Genomic DNA, 23,237 nt, shown 5'->3' on the forward strand with positions numbered 1-23,237 from the left:
AATTAAAGCACAGTTTCTAATGTAAGCAACTGAAATATGTGGAGAGCTAGTGTCACAACTGACACGCCAGGAGTCCACTGTCTCCTGCTTATGCAGACGCCGAAAGGCCAACGTTCAAGCCGGAAAAACGTGTAAATCAGTCAACTTTAATTTGGCCCCAGGTATCATATCAGTTCGGATGCTCAAGAATACCATTCGCAAAATTCATCATAACCTAAAGTGTCAAAATTACAACACATTTTCCGGCGTTATCTTCACAACGCAAGTAACAATGAGTCTACCTGTAGGCAGCATACGTTTTCTTTTAGTGTCTACTCACTAAAGAAAATGTGAATTTCGCCACGTGGTGTGTGAGACTAATGAGAATGTGAATAGCCGAAAGTAACTTTATTTTATATATATTTATTTATATATACAAGAATTCTTGCATTATTGTACAGAATTCTAGCACAACTAAGCGAAATAATAATATTGTCTAGGAACAACCCACAACAGCTGCCTATTTTCCATGTAGCTATTACTGCTAGGTGAACAGAGATGCAAGTGAAAAGAAACGTTGTCCATATTTATTTATTTATTTTATTTATTTATTTATATACAAAAAGGTACATTGGGGTTAACAGAGAACATAGAAATTAAGTTGATTTTACATTCTTGTAAAGCCACTAGCACGTATAGCGTTTCGGGCAAGTCCTTAAACTAACAGATAATTTTTTAGACAATTTACAGTAAATTTACAAAAAAAATGTTTACAGGTACTTTACAGCTTTACTTTACAGGTACAGATAATTTTAAGTAGATTAATTATAGTAAAATTGACTAAACATGTTTACATGTACATTGTAAGAAATTTTGACACAAGAATTAGAATAATACCTCTAATATTCTAATATAAATATAAATAAATAAATATAAATATGTTTATTCAGGTAAGGTATATACATACAAGTGATGTTACATTAATGGATTGATATATAGATAGAGCTAGTACATACAATGCCTAAAGCCACTATTACGCAATGCGTTTCGGGCAAGAAAAACATTAATATCTAGAACTTAATACTAATTGAGCATAAAGAATAAAAAGTGTTGAGAACAAATACAAATCAAGATAAAAAAAAAGGGGGAACATGACTGAAAAAGCAGCACAAATACAATAGGTTGACAAACAGTGTTGATTAAAAAAAGAAAATAACAGACATGGGTTGACAATCGAGGAGTGAGGTAGGTTACAGGGAATTTATTAGGTAGTGTTTAGTTTTTATCTTAAACTGGTTGAGAGAGGTACAGTCTTTAACATGGTTGGGAAGGTCAACCTATGTGATTAGAATAATACACAATAATGAACAAGGATTTCTAGGCACATTAGGATAACATTTCAGGGTTATATATTGGTTCACTGAAGCACAATATGTAGATCAATTCAAGGAATAATACAGTAGAATATGCACTCAATTTAATAACCATGATATCAGATGATATCTAAAATTACAATGTACCCAAGCCATATTACAAGTAATATGGCTTGGGTACAAATATTGGGGGATTGAGTAGCATTAGATACAGGTAGAAAACTAGGTAGCACTAGGAAAAACTAGAAAACTAGGAAAACTAGGTAGCACTAGGTAGAAAACTATGAAGATGAAATTAGGTACTTTTTGGCTTTATTTTTGAATAAGGTAAAAGTTAGACAGCTTTTCAATTCATTAGGGAGTGAGTTCCATAGACTAGGTCCCTTTATTTGCATAGAGTGTTTACACAGATTAAGCTTGACTGGGGATATCAAAGAGATATTTATGTCTGGTGTGGTGAGTATGTGTTCTATTACATCTGTCCAGGAATAGTTTCAGAACAGGGTTTGCACTTAAGAAAAGGGTTTTGTAAATGTATTTGACACAAGAGAATGTATGGAGTAAATGTATGTTTAGGGATTTAAACAGGGGAGCTGAGTGTTGTCTGAAAGCAGAGTTTGTTATTGTCCTGATAGCAGATTTTTGCTGGGTGATGATGGGCTTCATCACCCCAAGCACAGGTATCATAAGTAAGATAGGGATAGATAAGTGCATAATAGCGAGAGGAGAGCAGAGTAGGGTACACAATACCTGATCTTAGAGAGTATACCAACTGCTTTAGAAACCTTTTTAGTTATGTGTTGTATGTGGGTGCTGAAGTTGAGTCTCTTGTCTAAATATTGGCCAGGGACTTTCCATAATTTTTATTGCTAATGTTTACATTATCTATCTGAAGCTGAATTGCATTTGTTGATTTGCTTCCAAATAAGATGTAGTAGATCTTTTCTGTTTAGTGTGAGTTTGTTGGTTGATATCCACTAACACTTTTTTTTAACTCATTGTTTATAACATTATTTAATATGAGTGGGTTGGGGTCAGAGTAGATAGCAGTCTCATCTGCAAACAATATAGGTTTAAAATATGCATGTTTAAATAGTAATATATTATTGCTATTTAAATAGCAATATATAAATGGCAATATATATATTAAATATTTAGTGTCGTGCCGCAGGGATTGTACTTGAGACCCTCGACTTCGAGCCGACTATGTAGATTTGAAGCTTTAATATCAATAGTGGTACTGCAGGTTTGGCAACAGAACTGCAGTAATTCGGTTTAAATAGAACCTGACTTGTATTCAAGTAGGGTATACTTGAAGTATGTTTCAAGTATGTTTATTGAGATAAAAAGAAATACATCTCAAAGGGATAGAGTAGCTTAGGCTATTTCTACCCCCCTGACTTGTATTTGCTTAGGATTATGGCTTTATAAATTTGATAGACTAAAAATACACTGTATACGTATATGTATACTAACCATCTAGCCCGTCCTCACGAGCGTTCCCACACTCAAGAAACTGCGGTACCAAAGTGCCCTTATCCTAACCAACCAGAGGGTCCACAAACAGAAAACGGGACCGTATGTCAATTTCGTGAATCGCTGCCATTTTCTTGTACGATAATTTTTGGCCTTAGGTTGAGTATACGTCAAAATGAGACGTGCTATGAAGATGACAACTAGATTATCACCGTTGTAACTTACTTGACCAAATGAACAAATTAAAATGAATTGTTGATATATATATATATATATATATATATATATATATATATATATATATATATATATATATATATATATATATATATATTAGTAGCAGTCTTTCTTGTAAACTTATGTTGTTGAATATGACCGAAAGGGTAAGATTAATGATTCTAACACGAATCTTCTCAATATTTCTTATGTGTTTCTTAACGGTCGAGGGTAGTCGAAAAATTAACCCTCCAAAGTTCATTTTCACGCTTTATTTAGTCTGACGCCTAGAAGCGTTTCGCAAGACACTTACATTTTTAAAGACAATTTTGCATGCTCTGCTAATGCTTATATTCGCTTGGGGTGAGGAGAGTTATATATATATAAGTAAATATATATATATATAAACTAGATGGTGCACTTTGGTTGACCCGGTACCCAGGTCATATATTACTGAGCAGCTTACCTAACTTACATGTAACACATCCTACAGTGTACCTCTTATTGGGTTTTTGAAGCGACTATTTTACATGACAGGCGTCAACAGTTCTTGGGTTTATCATGAGGCAGACTTGAATCAATAGATTTTTCCTTTTTTATATGAATGCAACATGTTTTATGGTACAGAACGAAATTGTTCTTATATTTATATATTTTTTGCAAGTGCACTCGGTGGAAAAATTTCCACCGAATAGACTTGTTGATTATTAAGAAAGCAATTATTATAGGCTTCTTGTTTCTTCCAGCAGGCAAAACATCCTTAAGTACTATTAAGTTTTCATTTCACCACTGGATCAACGTCTTCATCATTTGGCCAGATATACCTTATGGGAAATGGGTTGTATTTTCCCTTCTACAGTTGAAAGATCTAACGCCAAGCCAATTTAAAACTACTCATTTGATTTATATTTGTTAGCCATTTAATAGACCAGGGTTCAGCATTTTCTCTTATCAATTTACAGTCTAGGACAGTTTCTGATCTAGTAATACATCTTGTCTTATGGTGGATGGAAATACAACAGTTCTGGCAATATTTTATTTACAAAATACTTAATAGTATTGTACAACTTAACAATATACAACAGACACAAGCCATACACGGCTTACGGAATACACGGTATAAAATATAATGCGAACAGGCATCTTGTGTTTGATAATTGTATACAAAATTGTGTATAGTCAGGGACGGTAAGACTTAATACTGAACGCTCTCTTGTCATGATCTTGTTGACAAGTACAAAATAAGACAAGCCTGACTAGTAAGGAAATGTGAATGGTATGTGGGGGGGGGAGGTGTTGTGGGGACTGAACGTATATCGGGGGAATGAATTTTATTATATATCAGGGGAGAAAACAAGAAGATTAGAAGGCAGTATAGGATGAATACGTGTGAATCTGTGAATCGCGAAGCCTTTAAAGACGTCTGAACCTTTTTTCTTTGTAAAACATAACGGAGAATATGTTGTCTGCAAAGAAAATGGACGGTGTCAGACATTCAGATAAAGAAAACATGGAGTTCATGCCTGTCTTAATAATTTTTTGAAATTACCCTTTTACAAGCCAAGACCGCGGAGAGTTCTCAGATCTAAGTCGCCATAGTAGTCTTCGCTGTTGGGGGCAAAGAGAGAGAGGAGACGAGCATTAGAATCTCAGATGAGAAAGTTAACTAGATTATACTGTCATTAGATTAGCAAATTATCATTTAATATTAAATTTGTTCAGTTATTGAAAAAAATCTGTCAGTGCACCGTTAGAGACTGGGCTCTATTCTAGTAATTATGAAGAGCAAGACTTAAAATTAATAAGAATGAAGATTATATTCATGCAAGTTGCATCTATACAAACGACCAGAGACAAAGATCTTAGAGAAGAATTGGAGTAATATATGGATTTTGAATGATCTAATGCCGTTAAGTACATGGAAAATTAGATGGCCGAGCTATTGGCCATAAAGAAAAAGTCCCGGTCGGGGATATTTTCAAAATTTGAGTCAAGGGCAAAGTCTCTGCAGCCGGCGTGGCTGACGGAAGAGTGGTGAAGTAGGCCGCACCTGTTGTCACTTAGGCCTGGAGCGCGGCGTCTGTTTGCGCCTCAGCTGGGGCGGCCGGGGCGGCAGCAACTGGGCGACGAGGGCGGTGGACATTGGCGGCGCTACCTCCGTCCTGCAGGCCAAGGTTGCCCAGGAGGAGCTGACTCTTCCGGAGGCCGGCCAGGTCCAGATCGCCGTAGTAGTCGTCGCTAAGGAAGTCATAGTCGGGGGTTAGGCTGACGGCCTTATTAAAGGAGAGTGGTCCACCAGAGTGGCCAGGTAAATGCTCACATAGCAACCCTATTCCTTTCCTCTCCCTCAGGAAACAAGCGCTCATCCAGGTCTAAATCTATAACCAGTGTTGTACACAACATGGTTAAAGACTTCGTCAGAGCCTCATAGTGCCCGCAGGTGTAGGAGGGTCGGGGATGGAGGGGAGGGAAGTCACATGTGGTCATCAAGAAGGTCCACCAGAGAAGATTTTTGTGGGCAGAGTTTATAAGTGAATGGTCCCCATGCAGGAAGCGAGTGCTATGCTTCATGATGTATAAGGAACTGCTGCATGACAATTTAATATTAGACTCTGTTAATTGTCTGGCTGTAAATCACACAAAGTTAACTTCAGCTACATGCAAAAGGAACACTTGAAAGTAAGAAAACCGAGAAAAACATTGCTTTGTCAAAAACCATGACCTGATGACTTATGGTATGAATGAAATATAATAGTAGTTTGTTGAAAGATCAGTAGGACTCTTCTATACAAAATTTGAGTACTGTAGTAGCCAAAATGTTGGTTTTTAGTGAAAAGTGGTACTGTATCTGGATGATCCAAGCCCATGCAGTTACTCTGGTGGAAGTGACAGGGGACAGAGAGAAACGTTAAGACTGTAGAACCATCCAGAACCAGACACTTGTTACCGTCAGGTGGTGAACCTTTAGTAGAGAACGCTTCTATATTCCTACATATAGTATAGTATAAGGACAAACACAAACTTGTCAGACTGAAATGATTATTAACATGAAAAGGAATATTGCATGCGCATACACAAACACACGTATCAATACATGTGGATGATGAACTTACCATCCGGGAACATCCTCGGGGTCGGTACACTGGCCGAAGCCGTCCTGGTTACCGATCTGGAAGACTGTGCCGATGGGACAGCCATACTCGCGGGCGACGCCGTCGAGGCAGACGAAGTACTGTCGGCAGTCCTCAGGGTGAGGGTGGCGAGAGAAGCCACCAGTGGCTGTTAATTCTCCAGCAGCTGGGCACACGAAATCCTGCTGCATGGCAGCTGCAAGGGGAAGGGAGTAAATAAGAAAGGAGATGATGGAAATGATAACGTAAAGGCATCTGAATCTGTATACGATGAACAATTTAATATTTTGCGCAAAAGATAGCAGCTTTGCATCCAGATAAGGAGCTTATAATATATAATGATACTTTGATGAGTTGCACGGCTACGGAGCTACTGACACTGAGATATAAACAAAAACTTGAAGTTATGGTCACTTGTGCGTCAAGACTGGCACTCACCTCTCTGGGCCTTGCACTCGGGGATGTTGTCCATCCAGTTACATACGCGGGACTTTCTGTCGTAGGCGAGACCAGGAGTGCAGGCGTACCTGGAGGCCTCACCGTCCCAGCAGGACCAGAAGACAGCACAGTCATCAGGATCCGGGAAGATGCCGTAGAGGTTGGGGCAGTGAGGTGTGGAGATGGCGGGCTCTGTGACGGGTAGGAGCGACAAGTGAGTGGTTATAGTAACATTAAGAGGAACAGCCTTGATTATCCACTATTTCCAGATATTTCAATAATTATACCAATCACATTACAACAGTAACTTGTGTTTGAGTTTGTGTGCAAATTGTATAATTGGTGGGCACATCATGCATTGTAGAACCCCACCCAGGGAAAGATATCAGATAAGGTCATGCAGAGGACACATAAGTATATAAGTGACTGGGCATGAGGACGAGAGGCGTGACGTGTGGCTAGGCGCCGTCGTCCTACCCAGCTCTGGTCGATCAGTGCAGTCCACAGTAAAGAGGTAGTTGCAGTTCTCGCGGGTGTCGTTTCTGATCTCGAAGGCGAGGCCGTTTCCACAGAGACGCAGTTCCGGGACACCTTCCTCGCAGCTCCAGTAGGCGTCACACTGGGTGGCGTGGGGGTAAAATCCATTTTCTTTGGGACAATTGAAGTCCTCGTACGCGAAGTCCGACTCCTGTGCCAGTCCTGCGCATACCCACAACCCTCACCAGCATTAGTAACAGTTGGTGGGTAGAGGTAGATGTTTTATGGATAAGAGTAAGTAGGAGCACCTGTTGCCTCTGCTGCTGTGGTCTGCGATGTTCTGTTTCCTGTGTACTATGTTTATTGCGTATGTGAGGATGTTGGTATATACTTAGAATTAAGCTGATTAATTAAAAATGCATCCTCACATATTCATTAAACATGACTTAATTAGGGGGAAAAAGTAGTTTGTAGAACCCACCATCACCGTTAACCTTGTAATATACAAAGATATCCCATCGTGCCGCAAGCATAGAAAAATGTGCCAGAAGGTACATGGGGTGGAAACCCCAGAGATGGACACCGGTATCCCGTGTTCACTAAACTCTAGTCCCGATTACTAAGTAATTCATGTTAAGTACAGGTGTGCACTTCTGTCCTGTCAATGTCACCGATACCCATAATAAAAATAAGACGTGAAAGTTCAGTTTTAAGTTGGAAAAGTGCCAATAAGTTTGTGCCATAAACCGTGAGTCTTCCTAAAGCCAATGGTCCATCTATGCCAGGGTGTGGGCGTGTGTGTATGGTCGTGTACATGGGCGTACCCAACTCCAGCCGATCACCACAGTCAACGTTGTGTCTGTAGTCGCAGTTTTCACGCAGGAACTCTTTGTCGGAGGCGTCGAAGGCGAGCCCGTTGCCGCAAGTCTTGAGCGTAGCGACGCCTGCGTCGCAAGAGTAGTACTTGTCGCAGGAGACGGCGTGGGGGTAGAAACCGAACTCGTCCGGACACTGCCAGTTGCCACTGCCGCCAGGGTCAACGGAGGACTCCTGGGCTCCTGTAGGTGCGGAGCGGGCCGAGGATGGGAGGAGGAATACAGGTTAATAAAGAAACATGCATACCACACTCTAAGAGGTTGACAAGGCAGGGTAGAAGCGCATCGATCACTTCAACAAAGTTCAGGCTGGATACAATTTACATTTAAAAGCTTATTTAGGAGCATGCGCTGACAAATCTGAAAGGAAAACATTAAATAATGCCATGCAGAATTGACGTCGATAGCTGAAAGCTGCAAGGATTGCCATGAATGTTGGCACGATGGTGAAACCAAACTATAATTGGAACTTTGAGCTGCAGCACACTAAGAAATGTCAATTACATACTGGAACATAGCACGATCTACATGCCACTTACGTTAATATTAAGGAAGAAGCACAAAGCAAAAAAGAAGTTATTATTGATGAAATTTATGTGGTATCAGCAGAGAACAGTACTAATGTTAAAATATTTATTGATGGAAGTACAATTAATATAGCAGCGAAGAAAATAGAGTAAACATTAGCTGTTTGAATAGAGAACAATTCTCATTGATTTGTTTGGTTATTAGGAGTCGTAAGCATAGGTCGTTTGTTAGATCATAGTACATTAGTTGGTTAGTGTTTGATAATACTTGCGTAGAACTCTGCTTTTAAAACTTTTGTTGTAAATGTTTAGGCTACTTTTTATATCAAAACTATTTACAGCTTGTGTTAAGGTTAATTTAGGGCAAGATGTTTACATCCTCACACTAAAATGATTTACGAATCGAAAATAATAAAAAAAAACTAAAAATGGCATGAATTTTCCCTGTGGGGCCATTTAGGGCGTGCCGGCCGGCAGGTAATAGCCTCGTGTGACTCCCTCGAGCTTATGGACGGAGGTTAATGTCTAATATGGGACGCGACCCTGAAATATGTGTGTGTTCATTTTGCTGCGCCCTCAAGATTTCTGATACCATTATAAGGTGTCGAATACCAACACCACAATCGCGAGGATAAACAAAAGGCGATCGTCATAGTGGACTCTCTCCTCCAGAGGCATATTTGAACCCGTTATAGTTTCGTTATGATTTCCTGCTTGCAGGAGGAGTTACGTAACAAGTGAAGCATATTGATATTTCAATGTGAAAATTTCTAAATAATTAATTGTAAATTTAGGACAGGTTAAACAGATATTATAATCGTTCAACAGCTTTCTCTAGTTATATTAAGTATAAAGTGGTAAGGGGATTGGACATACTGGAAGATATAACAGTAGGTGACATGTAATATGGCTGAAACAATGTGCAGATAGATTAGTATATCGTTAAACATAGTTGGAATCTAATATAATATGGCTTAGAAGTTATAATACTATACGTACTAGGTAAATACTTAAAAATTATTGAAAAACTTTAAAGAGGAAGCACTGATAAGTCAAGACTAAAGGATGTGGTGGAATCACAGCATTAGATAAAGAAGCAGCTTTATCTTTATCACTTGTGTTCTCCGTGGAGTGAAAGCAGCTGTGAGCACATAATCACCTACTGAAACTTTTAAAATAATGAACAATTTGGAGGATGTTATCTAGACAATTTCTACAAAAAAAAAGGTCAGATGTAACACGAACCAGGATCAACAGTTGCAAGCTCAACAAGCCACAATGTAGGACAGAGAATAATATATGCTTTTTGCAGCCATTGTGCTATAAATCCATGGAACCGCTATATATATATATATATATATATATATATATATATATATATATATATATATATATATATATATATATATATATATATATATAATATATATATATATATATTAACATTTTGCCCAAAGAAAAAGCATCAAAACCACACATAAACATTCTTGACAGGAAGTGCCAGTGAACACGGTCAACGCCCCCTTAGTGCCATCAGTTCGCCCTGTTGCCTTGGCCCTTAGAGCAGAGAGGAAAAGTTGTCTTAAATTCCAAGCATTTTTGTTTTTGCGAGAGCGATGGAGGCCAACAAATGGCAGCAGCTTACAAGGTGTGACTTCCTCGCCAGGCCGGTCTTGGGAGCGGGCGGCCCCCACCTTGAATTCAAGTTTTTGCGGAGACACCAGGCGAGGTGGAAGCCAATCCCACGGGATCCGGTGCACTTTCTTCGTTAATCATCTGATAAACGGTTGCGAAGTATGTCGTTGTAACGGCGCTAATTTCTAAGGTGAGCGCGGTGTTATTTCTCTTAAAGTTCTGTACGCACGCTTCACTAGCTAAGGATCCTATATGTTGATTGATAGGAAATTTTGTATTCTCAACCTATGGTAAAATTGACAAAAGCTAGTGTTGGAAAATAAATGATGGATATACCCTCTCCTCTTACATAGAAAACACATGGTATAATCTGCAATGATTTTCCTCAAAGAGTATCGCAGTGAGAGGACAGGAAGCGGTTGGGCTTAATGCCAGTCAGCTTGTGGAGGGTTATTAAGCCCACCACAACTGTTTAATGACCATCCGTAAGTATAATTTCGTTCTGAATGTGGTCCAGAGAGCTAAAGTAAACAATATGTGTGTATGTATGTGTATATATATATATATATATATATATATATATATATATATATATATATATATATATATATATATACACACACCAAGAAGAGAGCTGCAGCGCGCTCTATATTCCTTTGAGGAAGCGCTCTTAACACTCTATATATGATTTATATCTGACCCTTAACGTGTACTGTACTAGATCTTAATATATGCCTCTCGGATTATAGTTTAGGACGTGGACCGTACCAGGGAAAGCGTTACACTTTCTCGTGAGTCACTAAAGCTACATATGTGTGTGGCCACGTAAAGATTATTGGACTTACGGGCTATTCATGCCCGTGCCATCTCTTGGGGTGGCTTAATCTTCATCTATCAATCGATTATTGGACGCTAGACTAATTGGTTGCAAGAGAATGTAACTCATTTTGTTTCGAATAGTGTAGTTTATTTTTGGTTTGCCTGGTGTGTAATTAGATTAGTTTACCCATGTACCTGTACCCATATAACATTGTATCCTGGCATTTAGGCCCTTTAACTAATGCGTTCACTGTACCTGTGTTTGGTAAGAGTTTGTTAGTCGTGTCTGTAATTACTCTGGAGACGGTGTTGTGTTTTTCCCAGATAGTGTCCATTCTCCATCCTGCCCCTAGCATATTTAAATATAAAATGTTGGTCATTTTTTTTTTATAAATGACATTTTAAACGGGGGTACCACCTCTGGATGAGTGTAGGGACCCATAAGCCTCGAAGAAGACGATATGCAGCACCCGGGAGAGCCTTGTTGAACTCTCTCGTGCACTGGTACATATTGTCGACAACACATATATATCCGGACCAATATCACGGTGAAAAGAACCCGAAACGAAAGCCCCAGGCAGCAGCTCCATCTCTCAGTGATGTTACACGTATTTAAACAAAGAAAAAAACCTCCCCCCCCCCCATTCCCTTATGGGTAATGGCTCAATTTCCTAATTATCCCAGAGCTGTCGTTATGTCTGGAGCCCGACAGGCGAAAGCTGCCAGGAAACTATGAAGCCTGACTTTCTCTTCCGTAAACGGAAAGGAAAAAATTATTTCACGAATCAAATTCGCGTGAATTAACTCGACTGTGACGAAGAGCGTTCGTGCGTAGTTCATAAATATGTGTTAGTTCAAATAGTTCAAATATGTGTTTTAGATGTATTTTAGATAGAAAGAAATACATAACAGCTATTTCTGTTGACATCAGAAAATAAAACGGTGTTTTTTCTCACTGAAACTTAGCCCTAACTGCACATAGCCTAGCATAGCCTAATCTGACTTAAATTGATCTTGCACAGCTTATATAACAAGATTATATTCGTAGGTCTATGAAAACGGCGGGTTTTGTGACTAATGAATCACCGGGGTATAGGATGTTTTCCAAGAGATGTAAGGAACATCCAAGCCTGGAATTAGGGAGGCCAATATATATATATATGTAACATTTGACCTCTTCAAATGTTTTCTCGTCATCAGTGACAGCACTGATTCTAATTTTTTGGTCATATCCTGGTAGTCTGTAGGACGGCTACTGGGGACCTTGATATATCTGATACCATCAATAATGGGAAACCAAATCATGTCTCTACACGGATGATAGCCTCATTGGGCTTGGAGCGTGAGCTCTCTTGTCCTCTAGACTGCGTGTGAGCCCCTTGGGGGCCACCCAGACTGAGTGTGAGCCCCTCGAGGGCCTCCAGACTGAGTATGAGCCCTCTATTTGTACTCGCGATAGAAAGTCTGCGAGGGAAACATTTGCAGAGTGACTGGACCAGCATTGAGTGTCTTTTGAGTGTATCTCTTTCTCCTCCTCCTCATGCCTTCTGTCACTTTACAAGTCTTCTTCGAATTTTATCTACAAATAAGCGACCGAATATTCTCAATCAGTAGATACGAGACGGAGAATGAGCTGGCCAAGCTCCCTGGACCTGCATCAGGGGCGTCGGCCCGTCATCCTCAGTAAATGTTGTAGCATGAGGGATATGGGCAACATACGTCAAGAGCAGCAGCACCACCACCACCACCAGAGCAGCGGCACCACCACCACCACCACCACCACCACCACCACCAGAGCAGCGGCACCACCACCACCACCAGAGCAGCGGCACCACCACCACCACCAGAGCAGCGGCACCACCACCACCACCAGAGCAGCGGCACCACCACCACCACCAGAGCAGCGGCACCACCACCACCACCAGAGCAGCAAGAGCACCACACCAGAGCAGCAAGAGCACCACACCAGAGCAGCGGCAGGACCACCACCAGTTGGGCGTGGCGGAGGCCCACTAGGGGGGGTGTAACAACACCTCGGCCACCAGAGTTTTCTCCTCTACCCTTGACCAGCCTGGAAGGGAGAGAGTGTGTGTCGGCCCCTCACTCACAGCCTCCTCTCTCACCCCCTTCTCGGACCCTTACATCAAGACTATAGCATCACATCAACTTAGCAGTGTAGTGTCCAGTCCAGTGTATCATGTGCAGTAGTCAGCGAAGAGTTGAGGATGTGTGGTGGTGGTTGTCTGTGGGAGGTGTATCGGGGTCCACAATATGGCGGCTTCCACGCGCCTCTCTGGTCAATGAACCACTTGTCGTGTGCTCCAGGTGTTCTGTTTACTTGTTGGGAGGCTTGAGGGGACGAGAGCATGTGGTGGGAATGAGAGCGGCACGAGGTATTGTGGGCGTCTAGGTGTGCCACTGTTTTCACTCGAGAACACATGCACGGTGAAATGCAGAAGCACGTGGTGGTGTTTACACCTTGGAGCACGTGGTGGTGTTTACATCTTGGAGGAGCGGTATAGTTGTTTACATCAGAAGGGAGAACACGGTAGCTTTCACACACCCATGTCCGACTCGCAAGACATTTGGGTTATCTCTCATCGTCAGAGGCAAGCCATGACCAGTGAAAGTCTGACCGATCGGCTAAACTTACTTCTAAACAGTTTAATCAGCGTGAAGGTGAAAGTACAGCCCTGGGATTGTTGCTTTACCTGTGGACGTGACGGGCGCTGTCTGGTGAAGCAAGGTGGCATTACCACCCCCAACACCGTCCCGCTCTCTGCGTGTAAGTAAACACAACGTACATTCCGGGAAAATTATATTGTGTGACAGCTTAACGCACACACTGTGAGGGGCGCGGGGACGTGTTGGCGTAGTGTGGGGGGTTACGAGGTCACACACACACACACACACACACACACACACACACACACACACACACACACACACACACACACACACACACACACACACACACACACACAGTACTGTGTATTGGACGTGGAGAGGCGGTAACAGGCCATTGGACAGGAATACTAAAACTCTGGGCTTTGCAGACTTTGATGGTTTGAAGGGTTCGTCGCACTAGTTTCACACACTCAAGTCAACATAGGAAGCCCGCGTGCTCAAATACGTTTTCCATTCTAACTTTACGGTAAATATCTTTGCTAAAAAATAGGTTTCCTGCATTTTGTGTGTGTTAGTATCAAGAAAGAAATATAAATTATATTAAATTACAGGTTTCTATAAACCGTCTTGACCTCAGAACCATCACTGAAGGCATTTTTCCACGTGACGTCATAGATAAACACCCATTGATGTGTTAAGATTTATCAGCGTCATTCTTTTATTTTCTTAGATGACCTTTTGTAGACTAACCCAGGCTGTTGTGGTCGTGGGACCCGTGTGAGGTCGGCACTGGACCCATGCTACCATTGGTACACAACAGCCGCTGCCATTGGTAGACACCAGCCGCTACCATTGGTACACAACAGCCGCTGCCATTGGTAGACACCAGCCGCTACCATTGGTACACAACAGCCGCTGCCATTGGTAGACACCAGCCGCTACCATTGGTACACAACAGCCGCTGCCATTGGTAGACACCAGCCGCTACCATTGGTACACAACAGCCGCTGCCATTGGTAGACACCAGCCGCTACCATTGGTACACAACAGCCGCTGCCATTGGTAGACACCAGCCGCTACCATTGGTACACAACAGGCGCTGCCATTGGTAGACACCAGCCGCTACCATTGGTACACAACAGCCGCTGCCATTGGTACACAACAGCCGCTACCATTGGTACACAACAGCCGCTGCCATTGGTAGACACCAGCCGCTACCATTGGTACACAACAGCCGCTACCATTGGTACACAACAGCCGCTGCCATTGGTACACAACAGCCGCTACCATTGGTACACAACAGCCCCCACCGCCTACACAACAGCCTCAAGTCTTACAACAGATCCACCGGTAAAATAAATAAACGGTATATATATATATATTCCCGTCGCGGCCGTGGAGTGACTGCTCACGACGTGACTCTTATTTTGATTGGAGTCTATTTTCTAAATATTTTTTTTCCTTCTACTTTTTCTGGTTGACGAAACGGATCGCGTCCACTTCTTTACCTCAGTGGCGATTGTGGGAGAAATATGTCTGCAATAGTGTGAGATAGTGGGTAGTGTGTGTGTGTGTGTGTGTGTGTGTGTGTGTGTGTGTGTGTGTGTGTGTGTGTGTGTGTGTGTGTGTGTGTGTGTGTGTGTGTGTACACTTGCCAGTTTGGGCCTACAGGGTCGTGCATCAGTTCTTGGACTCCGCCTTTCCAGCTGCTGGTAGCCTAATGTAACGGTACTCGGTATAAATGTACCCCTATCGTATCTACTTTTTATGTAGGCGGCTTCTACCGTCTGTTAGTTTGGTTGATTCTGTCTATCTACCTACTCCTCTTGTGTTAACAAATACTCTCTCGTATCTCTATAGGTCATGAGTTTCTCGGGCTTCTACTCGTGGCTTCATGAGCTCTATTGAAATTCATTGTCAACATTTCCTATTTTCTATTCCCGAAAGTGTTGTATGTTTATCATTTCTTCTCACTCTCTCTTTTGTTTTTTTTCTCTCTTGCATTGTTTGTTTCACTTTCTTCAGCCTTTCCTCGTATTGCATGCGACGCAGTGTGTGTGTGTATGTGTGTGTGTGTGTGTGTGTGTGTGTGTGTGTGTGTGTGTGTGTGTGTGTGTGTGTGTGTGTGTGTGTGTGTGTGTGTGTGTGTACTCACCTAGTTGTGCTTGCGGGGGTTGAGCTTTGGCTCTTTGGGCCCGCCTCTCAACTATCAGTCAACTGGTGTACAGATTCCTGAGCCCTACTGGGCTGGGCTGTGTGTGTGTGTGTGTGTGTGTGTGTGTGTGTGTGTGTGTGTGTGTGTGTGTGTGTGTGTGTGTGTGTGTGTGTGCACGTGCGTGCGTGACACCAGGTGTCGTTCATCATACCGGCAACATGACGCCAGGAGAAATTCGACCGTGAAACTCTTGCAAATTGCGTGCATTAAAAATTATCTTTTTAGCATAATTAGGGAAAGAGAGAGAGAGAGTGTGTGTACTCACCTAGTTGTGCTTGCGGTGATTGAGCTTTGGCTCTTTGGGCCCTGCCTCTGCCTGTGTATTGGGTGGAAGATAGGATGATATGCCGTGGTGGAGAGTAGGAATGGCGGCGGTAGCTACTGCAGGGATCCAGGCCGCCTGCGGAAGCCAAGCTTTCCACCACTCACAGAACTGCCACTTAGTATCTCTTGTATTACTGTGGGGGAGGATGGCGGGGGGAAAACACGTCCGCCTTCTTAGTCGCTCCTCCATTCGTCGCACATGGATTAACAACAGACGGACCGACGCATGGAATGACGGCTACGGAGTGACGCATAGAGGGACGACTACGGACTGACGCATGGAGGGACGACTACGGACTGACGCATAGAGGGACGACTACGGAGTGACGCATAGAGGGACGACTACGGACTGACGCATGGAGGGACGACTACGGAGCGACATCATGTAGCAACGACAGACGAAGCGACGAAACCACACAAATGGATGCAAGCATAAAAGAGTTTAGAAACTCCCGCTGGAGTCAGGATAACGCCTCAAGAAGGACTTGGTTTGTGGTGGAGTCTTAGCCAATAAAGATTAATAGAGCGCCAGTCCTTGACTGTTCGACCCCTCTTTACCCAGTAGTAAATGGATACCTGGTTGTTAATCAGTTAGCGGGCCGTGTTCCAGGGGAAACTAAGTTTGCCATCAGATATGGGAAAGGAAATTTCTCAGCCTGTAACAGGAGTCAGAAGTAGTCTGCTTCTGTACCTACCTGCATAAAGAAGTTCTTTCATAAATGGGTGCTAGCATAAATGGGTGCTAGCATAAATGGGTGCTAGCATAAATGGATGCTAGCATAAATGGGTGCTAGCATAAATGGGTGCTAGCATAAATGGGTGCTAGCATAAATGGGTGCTAGTATAAGATGGATCTTTTGCACCTTCTGTGGGCTTCTCTCACGTCTGGAGAGACTAAGGCAGAAACGACTTTAGAGTGAGTCAGGAGCGGCGCTGCGCTCCACCCTTGCATCACTGACCGCCGCGCTCCAAGTCCCACTCGGTGTATTGTCTAAGAAAACAGTTTTTCTCCAAATCACACGGACAGATTTCTATCGTTTCCGTTGATTTCATCGTTGGTTCATCAGAGCCCGACACCGCTGAGGGCTGGATACACAGAGATGGGCGCCCCGAGGGCTGGTGTGGTGTTCAGTCTGTCCTGGGTGTCTGCCCCAGGACGCTAATGCCCAGAGATGCCCTGCCCCTACCCAGGTTGGGCAGTGTTAATTACCACCTCGGGCATACCAGTTTCTAGCCTGCCCACTACCGTCACCCACCTCCCTGCCCACCCACCACCGTCACCCACCTCCCTGCCCCACCACCATCACCCACCTCCCTGCCCACCCACCACCATCACCCACCTCCCTGCCCCACCACCATCACTTTCACTACCTGAGAGAGAAACGGGACTGTTCGTAAAATTCACAAGAGACTGCACGGAGGAAGAGGGGCGGGAAGGCTTGTTTTATCATTCACCCTGAGTGTGTTTGTGCGCCTTAAGGTCACACTTCTCCTTCACCTGTTTGCCTGCTTGGACAAATATGTTATCATCATGTTTGTCTCTTGATCCATGAGTTGTGTTCTTCCTATACATCGGTTTAACAATGTTCTTATTTCCTTTTTTTCATCCACTGACTCTCCACCCATCCACCGGCCCTCCACCCATCCACCGACCCACCACCCATCCACCGACCCTCCACCCATCCACATAACTGACCCTACACAGCTCATAGAGAGCGAGACCAAACTTCTAGATCATGATAAACTCTCGCTGCTCCTTGGCGAGGCTGATCCACCATCGGGATCTTGGTGGATCACGGTGTTACAATTGATCGAGTGGTCAGTGTAGCGAGAGTGCAGTCACTTGCGTAATGAGGTCACCTCTGTAATGCGGCCAGTGAATTTACTGTCTAGATTATATCTGATCCTGATAGAAAGCTAATGATTAATTTTGCTCACTGGCGTGGGACATAGGAGGCGTGAACCTCGTGAAAGTCTTAGATAGCGTGTGGAGAAAGCCTACAGTGGCAAGAGGTGAATAAGGGGCAGACACAGACACGTGCGCAGGCGTTGGCGCATGTATAGCTCAGCGACGCATATATGGGGACAGGGGGCTGACGCATGTATGTATATGAACAAGCTTCTCCCCCTACCCCCCTGCCTCCCCCCACACACACACACATTCGCGAGTGTATGGAACAAAATACTTGGTTGACTAAGACGATCGTACTGAGGTCGCAAGCCTCGCTCTTGCCACATCATCAACTTTATAATGCGCAGAAACATACTTCCGGGCTATTCATGCCCGTGCCACCTTTCGGGTAGCTTAATCTTGATCAATCAATCACTACCGACCACCACACACCAACCAACTATCCACACAAAACACACCACAGCGAGGTTCCGCCTCTCAACCGTCAATCAACTGGTGTACAGGTTCCTGAGCCTACTGGGCTCTATCATATCTACATTTGAAAATGTGTATGGATTCAGCCTCCACCACATCACTTCCTAGTGCATTCCATTTATTAACTACTCTGACACTGAAAAAGTTCTTTCTAACGTCTCTGTGGTTCATCTGGGTACTAAGTTTCCACCTGTGTCCCCTTGTTCGTGTCCCTCCCGTGCTGAAGAGTTTGTCTTTGTCCTGTCAATTCCCCTGAGAAATATGTAGGTGGTTATCATGTCTAACAGCAATTAACGGAATTATAGAGGCAACACACCAGTAACACACACACGAAGTAACCACAACACTGTAGTAACACACACGAAGTAATTACAACACTCTAACAATGCTAACAATGAGCTTAGAGCAGAAAAAGTAATGTGGTGTTGCGTTTTCTTTGGGTGCGGCCCCAGCGTAGAGTCTACCGCCAGAGATACGGCGAGGGAGACTAGAGAGAGGGGCTAGTGGAAGGGTAGGGGGCACAGAGAGGGGCGGCTAGAGGGACGGGTGGGGTCTGGGAGAGGGGCTAGAGGAAGGGATGAGGGGCTAGGGGGAAGCTGGTGACGGTGAGAGTGGGAGGAGGCGGTAGGACAACCTTTCACTTTCAACAACACGAAAACCAGTTAAGGGAAGGGGTCGACTGGTGGGATAGTGGGATGAGGGAGGGCAGGCTGGGGGGGGGGGGATAAGTCGATAAGCTAAGGAATGAGGGAGGAGGGGGAGGGCAGGTGGTAGACACAATGATAGGCAGGTAAACAGGTGCTTAAGAATAACAAGAAAGTGAGGGAGGGAAGGAGATTGGTGGGGGGATAGGTAGGGGGGATGGGATGAGTGGGGGAGGTGGAGGGGGGTAAGAAGGGATGGAGGTACAAGTACAAGAAGATAAGGCTGAAACAATGCACCCAAGATTAGATTTAAGTAAACCCCAGGAAACAGTTCTGTTCTTAACACACTCTTTGTATTTTCTGTATATACATACATATATGTATAAATATATATTTATGTATATATAAATTTTTAAGTATATAATATATATAAATATTTAAGTGTATGCATTTCCGCATACACTTAAAGCAGCCCATCTTCAGCGTATGATGGTTCAAGTTTAGGTATTTCCTCTCAATTTTGCTCTTTCTTACGGGCTCACCATAGCCCATGCTACTTTGAACTTTGTTCCAAGTAGCGAATCTTTAACAACAACAACTCTCAATTTTTGTATACTTAGAGCATAGTTATATTTATGAGTTAGACTTTTGTATGTAGCAGACCACACTGTGAACACAGTTATCATAATCTTAGTATATTGTGTTGTTACAAATCAGCTTTTTATCATATATTAATAGTATTATATATTAGAATTTGGTGTATAGTTAGAACAAGTTAGTTATACATTAATATTCATGTACTAGACACAAAATTCAAGATTTCTTAAATTTATATAAAATTTTCATTAATAAACAAATATGTCAACGGAGCAAGGAACATGAATATTCTTGTTGAATATTCATATTCTTTGTTGCATATTCTTGGTCCTCGTTCTCTGTCCTGTTAAAAAAATTATTTTCGATTCCTCGGTAATTTGGCACTGAAAACACAATTGTACCATACTGAAAAAAAGCACAATGAAAGAAATGTGTTGTTTGAATGAGGTTAATATATAATTAAGTGGAGGTTATTATAGGATGAAATGTGGTGGAAATAGTTAAATATTCACAAAACAATTCGATGTAAAAAAATAGATTAGTAAATTAAATGAGTTAAATACTATCTTCTTGTATGAATGAGCAATTGTTGGATGATACAAAGGTTCCAAGATTACTACAATATGTATGAATGTTTCTCACTGATCACTACCGCGGGGGTGTTGAAGTCACCAGCTCACTCACACACACACACACATACACACACACACACACACACACACACACACACACACACACTCACACACCTATTTACCTCACTAGTCAACTCCAACAATAGGTCAACCCACGATGGAAGATTATGCCTGTGCGAAATAAATACTAATAACTAATTTAAGGGTGGCACATCGGACTGCAGCGTCCATGGAGTATCTACATATATACATGTGTGTATATAATGCCAAAGTGCATGATTGGCATTATATACACATGATACATATCAATGCAACATGTCACACAACATGTCAGGAACTGCTAGAGCGCTTTCGTGTTCCACACATCATCCCCAGTGTCACCTTTTGATGTGTTAATAATCTCAGGTGAATACTCTTCAGTTCCTCTATGTTTTCTAGAGTTGTAGGACAGATGCTTATGGCTAGCCTCGCCCAAATATCCAGGGAGTTGTATGGTCTGGCATATGGAACAGACATAGGCTGGTCAGTGTAGACCCGAGATAAATGCATTAAGAAATAGTGTAACCCAAACCTCCACCCGTGTGTGATGTCAAATCTGAAATGAAATCGGGGATGTGGTTTCCATAGAGTGTTAACTTACTCCCGCCGTGTACCCGCGCATGATTATGACTATATATATATAAAAGGGAATGTCTATATAGTCGAGATTGAGGAAAGATTGGGTAGAATAGGGAGATAGGGTGAGCTGGAAGAGGGGGTGGAAATTGGGGGAGATGAAAGGAAGATGGGGAGAAGAGAGAAGGGAAAGGAAGGGAAGGGAAGGGAAGGAGAAAGGGTGTAATAGGGGGGCTGAGAAACAGACTATCCTGGATATATATATATATATATATATATATATATATATATATATATATATATATATATATATATAAACTTCTATATGTTAAGTAGACTAATAAGTTAAACTTTCACTAGGCTACATTAGATGTACAAGTCACTGCATCACCGTTCCATATAAGGACCACCTCCACTAGAGAGACACACACACACATATACACTACACAGAATCTTCCTTGGCAGCTTCTCAAGCACAAACTGTATATATATTTTCTCTGGTGAGTCTGGTCAAGTGAGGAGAGAGCGCACGTACCGGTGGCCACCACGCCGAGGAGGAGGAGGGTCACTGTGGTCCTCATCTTGCTGGAGTGTCGCGACTTGTGATGGGGCCTCCAGCGCCGCGCTCCTCCTTATATACCCACCCACGGCCGCCCTCCTCGCGCATGCGCGCTTCTTCCCGCCCTTACACACACACACACACACACACACACACACACACACACACACACACACACACACACACACACACACACACACACACACACACACACACACAGTTGACAGTTGAGAGGCGGGACCAAAGAGCCAGAGCTCAACCCCCGAAAGCACAACTAGGTGAGTACAACTAGGTGAGTACACACACACACACACACACACACACACACACACACACACACACACACACACACACACACACACACACACACACACACAGATATTGGATCCTTGGATCCCGGGATCCAAGAGTCAATGCTCGATCCTGCAGACACAACTAGGTGAGTACACACACACACCTAAGGGGGCTGGTGGCCGAATGGATAGCACGCTGGTCACGTGATCCTGTGGTCCCGGGTTCGATCCCGGCCGCCGGCGAGAAACAATGGGCAGAGTTTCTTTCACCCTATGCCCCTGTTACCTAGCAGTAAATAGGTACCTGGGAATTAGTCAACTGTCACGGGCTGCTTCCTGGTGTGTGTGTGTGTGTGTGTGTGTGTGTGTGTGTGTGTGTGTGTGTGTGTGTGTGTGTAGTGTAGGAAAAAATAGTAGTAGTAGTTAGAAACAGTTGAGAGGCGGGCCGAAACAGCAGAGCTCAACCCCCACAAGCACAACTAGGTGAATACACACACACACACACACGACGGTTGAGAGCCGGGACCAATGAGCCAGAGCTCAATCCCGCAAGCACAAATAGGTGAGTACACACACACACACACACACACACACACACACACACACCTCAGTTTTCAATTTATCTGTTTACACCTGATGTTTATTTTGCTCTCTTGCCATTGCTTGACCAACTCATAATAATTTAGCATTTACCGCTGAACTAATGATAATAACTCTTGAACAACTTGTATATTCCACAACGATACGTGTTTGTTAGTTTACTTGTACCTTGGGGAAGCTTTATTGATGGCAACATATTTCCCGCGTGAGAGAAGCTGACACTGTAAACACATTGTTAAAATTGTCAGGAGTAAAAAAAAAATGTTAAATGCCATTTTGTGAATAATAATAATATATAGAGCCGGTCGGCCGAGCGGACAGCACGCTGGACTTGTGATCCTGTGGTCCCGGGTTCGATCCCAGGCGCCGGCGAGAAACAATGGGCAGAGTTTCTTTCACCCTATGCCCCTGTTACCTAGCAGTAAAATAGGTACCTGGGTGTTAGTCAGCTGTCACGGGCTGCTTCCTGGGGGTGGAGGCCTGCTCGAAGACCGGGCCGCGGGGACACTAAAGCCCCGAAATCATCTCAAGATAACCTCAAGATACAAAAATATTGAAAACTGTGGCTATTTCAGTCTGTTATGCGATTTCCAAATATCTTATTAACGTAATGATATAATTACATTGATACTTATACTAATAATTATAGAATAATTTTATAATATATAATAATTATCCTACAATAATTAGCAACAGAGAGGACAATTATCAGGGGGAAAAGCATCAAGCCATTACGACTATATAGCACTGGGAAGGAGTCAGGATAAGGATTTGTAATGGGACGGGAGGAAAGGAATG

General features: G+C 43.0%; 2 protein-coding genes across 4 annotated transcripts in view; one reads left to right on the forward strand and one right to left on the reverse strand.

Moving 5' to 3' along the window:
- Nucleotides 1-23,237, forward strand: part of LOC123768375 (CRISP/Allergen/PR-1) — a 112,255-nt gene that overhangs the window by 26,407 nt on the left and 62,611 nt on the right. The window lies entirely within an intron of this gene.
- Nucleotides 4,067-21,627, reverse strand: Gasp (Chitin binding Peritrophin-A domain-containing protein Gasp). Of its 3 annotated transcripts, none has more exons than XM_045758832.2 (6): nucleotides 21,523-21,627; nucleotides 7,091-7,312; nucleotides 6,614-6,805; nucleotides 6,158-6,371; nucleotides 5,095-5,282; nucleotides 4,067-4,652 (listed from the first exon to the last, which is right to left on the reverse strand). In XM_045758832.2, the coding sequence occupies exons 1-5, from the start codon at nucleotides 21,566-21,568 to the stop codon at nucleotides 5,105-5,107; spliced, it is 852 nt and encodes a 283-aa protein (XP_045614788.2). In that variant the 5' UTR covers nucleotides 21,569-21,627; the 3' UTR covers nucleotides 4,067-4,652; nucleotides 5,095-5,104. The 3 variants fall into 3 exon arrangements, with proteins under 3 accessions (XP_045614788.2, XP_045614787.2, XP_045614789.2); XM_045758831.2 differs by lacking the exon at nucleotides 7,091-7,312 and adding an exon at nucleotides 7,915-8,148 and having other exon boundaries at nucleotides 21,523-21,591; XM_045758833.2 differs by lacking the exons at nucleotides 5,095-5,282; nucleotides 7,091-7,312 and adding an exon at nucleotides 7,915-8,148 and having other exon boundaries at nucleotides 21,523-21,591.

Source organism: Procambarus clarkii, chromosome 35 (assembly GCF_040958095.1).
Source record: "Procambarus clarkii isolate CNS0578487 chromosome 35, FALCON_Pclarkii_2.0, whole genome shotgun sequence".
NCBI lineage: Eukaryota > Metazoa > Arthropoda > Malacostraca > Decapoda > Cambaridae > Procambarus > Procambarus clarkii.

What these genes read in the sequence shown, in the direction of transcription:
- Gasp (XM_045758831.2), bottom strand. Translation starts at nt 21,568, where the DNA reads ATGAGGACCACAGTGACCCTCCTCCTCCTCGGCGTGGTGGCCACCG. An exon ending in CCTCGGCGTGGTGGCCACCG is followed by an intron (nt 8,149 to 21,522) that starts GTACGTGCGCTC and finishes CCGCACCTACAG; the next exon opens with GAGCCCAGGAGTCCTCCGTT. An exon ending in CCCGAGGATGTTCCCGGATG is followed by an intron (nt 5,283 to 6,157) that starts GTAAGTTCATCA and finishes TGACTTCCTTAG; the next exon opens with CGACGACTACTACGGCGATC.